At 36.6% G+C, this 10,806-nt stretch overlaps 2 protein-coding genes across 3 annotated transcripts in view; both read right to left on the bottom strand.

Annotated features, from left to right (window-relative positions):
* Nucleotides 1–2,133: 2,133 nt before the first annotated feature.
* LOC116849341 (uncharacterized protein K02A2.6-like) lies at nucleotides 2,134–2,849 on the bottom strand. The gene is made up of 2 exons (XM_032826399.1): nucleotides 2,642–2,849; nucleotides 2,134–2,543 (listed from the first exon to the last, which is right to left on the bottom strand). Exons 1-2 carry the CDS (start codon nucleotides 2,847–2,849, stop codon nucleotides 2,134–2,136), a joined length of 618 nt encoding a protein of 205 aa, XP_032682290.1.
* A 5,521-nt stretch (nucleotides 2,850–8,370) lies between these two features.
* The window catches only part of LOC116849346 (angiopoietin-2), a 31,547-nt gene continuing 29,111 nt past the window's right edge, over nucleotides 8,371–10,806 (bottom strand). Inside the window, exon 11 of one of the 2 annotated variants that reach the window (XM_032826403.1) lies at nucleotides 8,371–8,604. In XM_032826403.1, the coding sequence (XP_032682294.1) occupies nucleotides 8,498–8,604 (107 nt within the window). In that variant the 3' untranslated portion in view covers nucleotides 8,371–8,497. The remainder of the gene's footprint in view (nucleotides 8,605–10,806) is intronic. The other variant, XM_032826404.1, reaches the window with a different exon arrangement.

Raw genomic sequence — 10,806 nt, 5'->3', positions numbered from 1 at the left:
TTAATTTGAAATCGCTTTCTTTCCACTATATTGAGGAATACCACAAATTGCTTTCTTTATATACCATCTCATTATTTACATCCCGCTTGACTTACCCTTATAGAAATATCATACTAAGAATTATTGATAATTACTTATTATCCAGTATTTTTAATATTGAAAATAAGTAATTATCAATGATTCTTAGTATAATATTTCTATAAGGGTAGCTATTGCCAGCATTGAAAAAGGTTGAGTTTTTACCGAGCCATCGACTAAGATTCCTCGAAATGAATTTTTGATAACGCTGAAATTTGTGCTCAATTCTGCTTATTTTACTTTTGACAATAAGATTTATCGCCAAACTTTTGACAGTCCGATGAGCTCTTCCCTATCTCCTATTATTGCTGACATTATTTTACAGGATCTAGAGGAAGAAGCGATTCAGAGGATATTTGTTTCATTGCCGTTTAATTTTCGTTGACGATATTATTCTGACTGCTCCTTTGTCGATTTGATTTTGTCTATTTTTAACTCATTCCATCCACGTCTTCAATTTACTGTTGAGATTAGCACAAATAACAAAATAAATTTTTTAGACACTTCTCTCATTATTACGGATAACAGGATCACATTTGATTGGTATCATAAGCCAACGTATTCTGGGCTTACTTAAATTTTTGTTCCTTTCATCCTTTACAACAAAAAATTACAAATTTGGTTGATAAAGCTTTTTTATTAAGTCACCCTATTTTGCTATAAGAAAAATTTAGACATGATCATGCGCACTTTGATCAGAAACGAGTATCCTATGGATCATATCTTCAAAATTGTTAACCGTCGTTTATCTGGACTTTTTAATAAAGTTAATGGAAAGGTTGTTGAACAAGTTACTGCAATACCATCCTTGAGATTCTTTCAAATAATTTCTTTTTGGGGCAAGATTTCAAAGAGACTTGGAAATATTTTTAAAAATAACATGACTACATACAAACTTTCGTTTTCTTTATAATAAAAGAAACAATTAGGCAGTAAAAGCCAAAGCATTGTTTATTCAGTGCCACTGCCTAATTGTTTCTTTTATTATCTTAAACAAAATAGAGCTTATACTTACGTTATTTTTAATTATTGTTACGTCTTGTGTTGAATATATTTACACACTTACAATAATCAAAAGGGCTTTATTGAGGAAAACTACATCGCTTAGTTGAAGAGCAGCGAACTGACTAAAACTATACTATACTAGCGACGGAGACACACACGTAGGCGCACTCACCGTAGCGCCACCCCGCGCGACTCTCATGCTCATCGATCGATAAATCAATTACCGCGCTTAACATTCTAAATCCGATAACATATTATCAGAAAATGTCGATAACAAAAAATAGCATATCCTATATTTCCTCCCCACTGTGCGATTGCTATTCTCCTGGTACAAATCTTTGAGATATTCGCTTTATGCGAGACGATCTACGAGGAGCGAAAGGTGGTGAATTGACTTCCCATGGAGGACTTCCTGTCGGAGTCGAAGATCCTGCTGAGATAGAGATATATGTAGAATCGGAATCGTTAACTGATGTATGGTCTGGCGTTCGTGGTGGCGAGATTACAGGCGGACTTTTAAGATTCCGTAGAAATGTAGTCTACGAGGACTTGCAGTTTGTTCACCCCGAGTTAGTGAGTTGCCTTGTTGTCGATGGTTTCCATGAACCTCGCAATTTTTAATTTGATCCACATGTCGCTTAATTCTTTTTTCCTGGTAATCTATCTATGTAGGTTTCCTAAGCGAGTGACAATCACTCCGGGTATCCACTTATCCATGCGAGGATTTCCTGATAAGAAATAGACTAGTTGCTTAGGTTGAAATTCGCGAAATATTGAGCTAACTGCTGCTTGTTGTTTTTGTGTAATCTTGACATTCGTTTCATCGGGCCTTACGAGATCCAAATTTGTCCGGATGGAACGACCTAGAAACAATTGTGTCGGCGATTGGCCTGTTGTTGCGTGAGGTGCTTTTCTGTATTGGCGCAGAAATTGGTATAAATTCTGTTGTAGCGACCTTGGCGTCGTTGACATACGCTTTAGTGTGTCCTTTACTGTTTGGACATACCGCTCCGCTTGTCCATTTGTTGCTGGATGATACGGAGCTATTCTCTAGTGGTACTTAACGCCGTTTTTCTGTAAAAGCGATTCAAACTCCGTTGCCGTGAATTGTGGTTCGTTGTCAGTAACGATCGTGACTGGAGATCCATAGACAGCAAACAATTCTTCAAGAATGGCAGTTGTCGCTGGTGTTGTAGTAGAACTTGTGATCTTCACCTCGAGCCATTTACTGTAGGCGTCGACAACTATAAGTAATATTTTTCCTGCTACGGTTCCTGCGTAATCCAAATGTACTCGTTTCCAGAGACCCTTAGGATATTCCCAATGATGGCTACGGATCTTCGGTGGCTCATGTGCATTCCTTACACAATGTACACAGGTTTTTGCTATTTTCTCAATCTCAGTATCGATGCCAGGCCAAAATACGAAAGATCTTGCCATACCTTTCATTTTTACTATCCCTAAGTGTGCAATGTGTAATTCATTCAAAATTGCTTTTCTAAAGACTGACGGGATTATGATCCAATGCTCGAATACTAAACATCCAATGCTCGAATACTAAACATTCCTAGTCTGTAATTAACTTCTGGTGTTTTGTAGCCTAAACGAGTGAGGTCTTGGCCTGTTTCTATTTGCTGAACTATCCTTCCCAAATGAGGATCTCTTCGCGTTTCACGGGCGATGTTTTCGGCGCAAATAGGAAGTTGCTCTATTTGATTCAAGACGAAATGATCGAATCTATCAAAGCCTGTCTCTTCCTTCTTCATCAGGGAGACTTGTTATACTGTGTGAGTTGCGGTTGGCAACGCCATCCGTGAGCAGTAATTTGCATTTACGTTAGCTTCTGTCGGCTTAAAGATGACATCGTAGTCAAAATGGGATAGATAATCGGCGTAATTGGCCATCCGACTAATGTAGAGCGTTGGCAAAGATTTCTCCAGGTGAAGGATCTGCGTCAGCGGTTTGTGATCGGTAATGAGCGTAAAATGCTGTGCATAAAGATAATGGACAAATTTTTGAATGGCCCACACTATTACTAATGCTTCTTTGAGGATAGCGCTGTTCTATAGCGTTCATCGTTCGGCTTACGTAAGCGATTGGTCTTTCCTGACCGTTGCTTAATTTGTGAGATAAGATAGCTCCAAGTCCTGTTTTACTGGCATCTGTTGCGAGCACCAGTGGACGCGTTGGAAAAAATTTGAAGATGCAGTGTTGCAAGCATTGTTGGAAGACTCCACTCAAACTCAATCACAATTGGCGGAAGTATTAAATGTGACTCAAAAAAGTGTTAGCAAACGTTTGCACGCGATGGGAAAGATTCAAAAAGAAGGAAAATGGGTACCACACGAATTAAATGAAAGACAGATGGAGAATCGAAAAGTCACCAGCGAACTCCTGCTGAAAAGAGGTGTATATCAGTTGGACACGGGGCAATTGGACACAGTCCAATCACAAGTCACTGTTCCAAGGGACCCTACAAATGTCTCTAATCATACGGTGCTGTGATTGGCTGTGTCCAAATGCACCGTGTCCAAGTGCACCGCTCCCGCTGAAAAGACATCAACGGAAGAGTGTTCTATATCGAATCGTCACAGGTGATGAAAAATGGATATATTTGGAGAATTCCAAACGAAGAAAATTATGGGTTGATCAAGGCCAACCATCAACATCGACTGCAAGACCAAATCGCTTCGGAAAGAAAACAATGCTCTGTGTTTGGTGGGATCAAAAGGATGTTGTTTATTATGAACTTCTCAAATCCGGTGAAACGGTTAATGCTGTTCGCTACCGACAACAAATGATCGATTTGAACTATGCATTGATCACAAAACATCCGGAATGGGCCTAAAGACATGGAAAAGTGATTTTGCTACATGACAATGCGCCGGCCCACACCACAAAAGTTGTCAAGGAAACTTTAAAAGAATTGAATTGGGATGTGCTACCTCACCCGCCGTATTCACCGGACATTGCTCCTTCGGATTATCACTTGTTCCGGTCGATGGCGCACAAATTGGCTGAGCAACACTTCGCTAATTTCGAAGAAGTAAAAAAATGGATAAATTCATGATTTGCTTCGAAAGATGAAAATTTATATCGTCGCGGAATCCATCTTTTGCCAGAAAGTTGGGAAAAAGTTGTAACGTCGAATGGCGCATACTTCAAATAAATAGCTTTAATCATTCATTTCAAATTAACATGTGTTTTTCCTTTAAAAAATTCGCATTTTATAGGTATACATCTGGTAAATAATGTTCTATGAAAGAACGCTTGAACCTTGAGATCTATGTAAATAAATCGCAACTTCAAGATAAAGTCTATCTTTTCTTATATGAATTTTACAATATACATTTTGTGTCTTCAATTAAGGTTTCCGCTTTCGCGTAGTAATCATATCATATAAGATCAGACTCATAGAGTTCCTACCTTCATAACTGTATCGGGCTCGACCTCGGTTGTCCGAGAGCCGACACGAAAGCACCGGGACTGCCTCGCAAGAGGCACCGGCGTCATGCGTGGGATTAGGATCAGTGGTGGTGAGAAAAGAGGCTTCACAAGAAAATTGACAGTGTAGCACAGATTTTATTGCACACAAAACTCACTGCACTTACCCGATCTCGCGACAAGCGGAGGACGGAAATCTTGAGCGAGTCTCGAACGTGAGGCCGATCGGAGTGTGACGGAAATCTTGAAGAGTATCTTGCTGATACTCGCGCGACGGAAATCTTGCCGCGCCCGTCGGAAATCTTGCTGCGCGAGGCCTCAGACTCGAGCACGCGAACGCGAGCGAGATCGTCGGGTTTACACTTTTGAGACGTGTCACACTTACAACAAGATGCATATGAAATATCGGAGCGCGTGCCGTCGGTAGCGAGCGCCGAGCGATCCGACATGGATCGTCGACGAACGCGAGGAAACGGGAACCTCACGATGGAAACGCGGGCTTCCTGAGTCCACTCCGGCGTCCAGCGCTCGAACGCGACACGAGAAGTCGAACGCTTAGAGAACGGAGCGACACGCGAACGATGAGCGTGAAGGCGAGGCACGAGAGGAGCATCGACTTGATCGAGAATGAGGGCAAGCCGGCTCCCTGGTCAAGCGGCAAGGATATCGCGAAGCCGTTCTCCTACGAGGATCTTCCACGCGCACGGCCGTGTTGGATCGCCCCGCGGACGGAGAGAATGACCGAACGACGAAGGTCCCGTCGGACGTCGCGAGAGGAGCACTTCCGAACTCGAGGCGACGGCAAAGCCGCCGAACGTTTCGCAGCAAGGACAACGGACCTCCGCGCGAGTCGGTCCACGAACTTGACGATGAGCGACTCCGAAAGTTAGCGCGGAAGCAGCTTCGCGCTGAACTTGAGCCCGAGAGATCGGCGACCGCAGACTGACCCGGGAGAGCGAGCCGGCTTACTAGAGTCTTGAACGAACTCGGTGCGAAGACGTTAACGCGAAAAAGGTTTCGCGACTGATGTACGCGGGCGTACTTATAGGTTTTCTGAGTGTGATCTGGAGCGAGCGGATTGGACCACAGGAAGCAGAAAAAACGTGACGACTCGCGACCAGCGCGAGTCTACCGCGGAGCTGAGGCTTTTTTTCATCTCGGAATGCGAGCGTCTCGCGGCGCGTGCCGCCCGCGGAATCGGTGTTAGGCCTCTCGTTGTCATAGCAACTGCCTCACGTTGCGAGCCAGCGGCTCGCTAGCCGCGCGACGACGCGATCGCACGTGATCCTCACGTGCCACCAAAACGCGTGAGAGGACGAACGAAGTCTATGTTATTACCGATTGTAATCATCGACAACCGTCCTCTCGCAAATGCTTCGAACCGAGTGGTTCCCGAGGTAACGAGAACCATCCGTTTCGTTCGAATCTCGAACAATAACCATGGATGAAACATGAGTTCATCATTTCACACCTGAAACGAAAGAACAGTCGAAACAATGGACTGAAAGGGGAGAATCGGCTCCGAAAAAGGCGAAGACAACTCCATCGGCTGGCAAGGTTATGGCGTCAGTTTTTTGGGATGTGCGTGGGATAATTTTCATTGATTATCTTCAAAAAGGAAAAACAATCAACGGCGAGTATTATGCGAACTTATTGCAGCGTTTGAGTGATGAAATCAAGAAAAAACGTCCGCATTTGGCGAAAAAGAAAGTGTTGTTTCATTATGACAATGCACCGGCTCATACGTCCGTTATTGCGATGGCCAAAATCAATGAGTTAAAGTTCGAATTGCTTTCTCACGCACCCTATTCACCAGATTTAGCCCCCCTCAGATTATTATCTATTTCTAAACTTGAAAAAATGGCTTGGTGGTAAAAGATTTGCTAACAATGAAGAGGTGGAGTCTGCGGTTGATAGTTATTTTGAGGAACTCGATGGTTCTCACTATAAACATGGTATCGAAGCTATTGAACATCGCTGGGAAAGTGTATCGAGCTAAAAGGGGACTATGTTGAGAAATAGATATATTTTTTCAAAATTTTTGTGTTTTCTTTGTTAGGCCGGGTACTTCTGGGACTACCCTCATAATTGTTCCAGAGAACCGTTATAGAAACCAGCGTAATAGTGTTCCGATAGAAAACGATAGGAGCTCTATAGGTCGACTCTTATATTATATGATTACTACGCTAAAGCTAGGATTTTAATTGAAAACATAAAATGTGTATTGTGAAATTTATATAAGATACAATAGACTTTATCGTGACGTTCGGATTGATTTACATAGATATCAAAGTTCGACCGTAATCTTATAGAATATTACTCAATATTACTAAATGACTATAGTATAATAACCTTAACATTTATGTAATATGTGTATTGTAACATGTTTATAAACTTGTATACATTTATTCTTGTATTCGTAGGATTAAACATTATAAATGTTGAAAATTATTATACAAAATAATATATTCTTTATTGTCTTGTTCACATGAGGTATATCTACAATAGAATTATATTCATTATGATAAATCATCTTTCGTTAAGAAAACTGCATCAGATAGGCCAGATAGATTACAATACAATTTTTCGAGAAATTTATAATATTTTACTGTTTTCTATCGGCCTTTTTAAGGGAAGGCTTCCTCATTTTTTCCATAATAATGTTGTTTATAAATTGCAATGCAACGACTGCGACGTGTCTTATGTGAGCCAAACAAATAGGAGGCTCGCTACTCCTATTTCAGAATACAAACTTCTACCTAAAAACTTAACACCCGATCTTTCAGTAGTCCAGGAACATCGGATTAATTATAACCACGAGTTCTGTTCTGAATCGATGTTAAAATCTTACATGAAGAACGACTTTACTTCAAAAGATCTGAAAAATTCAAAAGTTGCTGAAATGATTTATATTAAATTACAAAAGCATGACTTTAATGATACTGTAAATCTTGGCAGCGGCTATAACGTTTTGTTTGAATGCATGTAAATATTGAACTCTGTATTCATCACATTTGGCATACACTTTCGCTTCCATGAATTTATAAACAATGTACCTGTACCACTGCCAACATTCGGAGGTACGCACAAGAATAAATCATTTCGCTCTTCGTAGAACGGTCTTCCAACCTGGACAAAGATGAATTTTTATTCAGTGGATAATTTAATTTTTTCTTCTCTTCCTCACATCTCCTAAGTGATTCTTGTATCATTTTGGTACTCAGACAATACTACCGCGGCACCTTACTAGTGCATTTGAAGTGACTGAAGATGTGACGGGGCCATTGGCATGTGTTCATTACACCTTTGGAATTTGTGTCTTGGAGGAGTCTGCGAGGTTTTTAACGATAACATATTTATATTCGTGTTCTCCGTTCTGACTGCGGCGTCCTTCTTTTTATAATTTTACTTTTTGCGAACTATTTGACTAATGAGTAAGACTAATGATTTTTTCTTTGTGGCTATATTTATCGATCACTGAAGAGGGTCTGCGAAAAAGACCGAAACGCGTTTAATTTCTTATATTATTATTTTTTAATAAATTTATAATTTTCCTCTCTCGAAGGACATCCACTAATTATCATATTAGTTTTATTGTATTAAGACACCTGTGCTAAACTTTCATAAGCCCTATTTTAACTTCTTGATTTTATTAGTTTTAATTAATTTTTAATTAATTAGACATAGTAAAAACCTAAAGTTTAAATCTTGATGGCAGAAATTAACAAAATTAATAAAAAAAGTTGCAAGATATCCTACCTTATGGTTAACGTCCCAGAAATCGAGTCTTGTCACTGCTAAGTTATTAGTAAATGTAGCAGGTGTAAATAAGAGAAAAATAAGTAATTTAAGTCCACATTAATGGTGTCCATGTATTTTTGCAATGTCTTCAGTACTATGTAAAATTGTTATTTGATTACTGTAAAGTTTCGATTAAGTTAACGTTTCAAGTTTCACACAATTCCAATTTTTACACTGTTGTCGTTGTTGTTGTTGTAGTTGGACCTTTCGGTTTAATCATCATTAATGCACGTTTTAGGGTATAATCCCAGCCTCTCCAGCGGAACCATACAATACCTTTAACAATAATATAATCTTATTAGGGTAAACTCGAATAAGATGGCCATATTTTTATAAAATGCAAAAAATGCATTTCTTATTGTTATTTCTGTAACGTTGTAATAGCGTTACAGTACATTACTTCACTGCGTTTGGCACATTACTTCATTGAAGCATACAGTATATAATACCAGAATTCAAAGGAAAATACTTCAGTAAAATTATTTATTACAAAAATATTAAAGCATAAGCATTGGCCATAATTACATAAATTTTTCAGATAAAATGGCCATAAAGGAATAGACGATCCATATATTTTATGTTCAAATTTCTGTATCTATTATTTTATAAAATAATGAAAAAAACATAATTTAATATATTTATTTTAGTATAAGATATTTAATATATTATTTATGAAAAATATAATACACATATAAAATAAAAACTTCTATTACAAAACTTAAATTCTAAATGCAATCAAAATCTTTTGATCTTTTGATCTTTTGATCAAAATATATTGCATATAAGATTTAATTACTGTAATATTGAAAATAATTTTTAAAATATAACAACTTTTATTTTATAAATGTTCATAGAATGATAATGGGTTATCTTTCCTAAAATGTGAGTAAAAGATGGCCATAGTATTTACAAACAAATAGTGAAAACGGAAATAAAAATGCATATTATATTACAATTTACATACTTATTTCACGTATTTAACGTTGATTGCGATAGCTTAACTGTTATTTATTCGACGATACAGGAAGTTTTAGTGGACACATGAGAAATTTTACAGTCGAAAATAAAAATATAATATAATATTCATAATATTGCTATTTCGAAAAGTGTACGCACATACACTATGATAAATATCGATTATCTTTGTCACTGATCACAAACGCAATATTTTAAGAATATTTTTAATTTATTATGAAAATTACAGTCTATTATTTCCGTATAGCCATAATACCCTACTGTTCAATATAAATTGAAATAATAATTCTCAAATACGTAATTTTTTCATTATATATATACCCATACAGAACATAATATCTACACAATATCTATGAAATATCCTCCATGGATAATAGGGATATCCACGAATATCTAATAAATATCCATTCGATATCAAAGTTAATATCCAGTAGACATCTATAGTATATGTAGTGAATATTTCAAAGATATCTAGTGAATATCTATTAGATATTCATATTTATTATATTGTAAAAATATAAAAATATTTCTCTTTTTCTGAATTTTTCTTAAATTTTCCACTTTATTATTTCACCTGTTACTTAATACAATTTAAATTTTACTTCGAAAAATTTCCAGGGATTCGAACCTGAAATATCTTCTTGAATCGTTTATCATACCTACTGCGCCACTGTCACTTTGACTGAGCTAATATTGTATACAAATGGTATATCCAAGTAAAAAAACAAACGATTTATTTAAAAAAAAAGAGATTCTTTTAAATGTCAAAAGTATGTAAAAAGTATATTTCAAGAATATTTACTTGTTTTAAAAGTAAATAAAATACAAATCAATTATTTTGTAAATTTAAATAAATTGTTTTCTGATAATAAAAAAAACTTTAATTTGAAACATATAAAAGATACCTTTAATGTTAGAAAAATTATTTATTTAGATTTATAAAATGATTTACCTGTACTTTATTTACTTTTAAAACAAGCAAATATTTATTTAAACACAGTTTTTATATTTAAAAATTAATTTTCTTTTTGCGAGTGTGTAAGGAAATCATTTCTTTATTCTTATATATACATATTTTAAATAAAAAAAACCATTTTTTCTTATTTAGAAATTCATAATTTTATAGCTTATTTTATAAATTAAAAAAAACCACTTTATATTTACCACATGTTTTCTAAAATCTAACAAATATTTTTTTAAGTTCAAAAATTATATTTAACAAAATATAATGTCAGCAAAGTCCCAGTAGCTATTGGATGGATATGGTTACATGGATAACGTGTGGATATCTAGTGGATATCCCCAGTAGAACTATTGGGTGGATATGGATATCTTATGCATCTATTAAATGTTTACTAAATGTCCATTGTAGATATGGACATTATATGAATATGTAGATATCCACTATATATCTATTAGATATTTTGTTCTGTATGGATATATACACATATAATGAAATATTATATATATATATATATATATATATATATATATATATATATA

The sequence above is a fragment of the Odontomachus brunneus genome, unplaced genomic scaffold, assembly GCF_010583005.1.
Source record: "Odontomachus brunneus isolate Ranch 3 - 2012 unplaced genomic scaffold, Obru_v1 Obru_scaffold_112, whole genome shotgun sequence".
Lineage (NCBI taxonomy): Eukaryota > Metazoa > Arthropoda > Insecta > Hymenoptera > Formicidae > Odontomachus > Odontomachus brunneus.
Note: the sequence above shows the minus strand (reverse complement) of the source record. Positions and strands in the feature narration are given on the sequence as shown.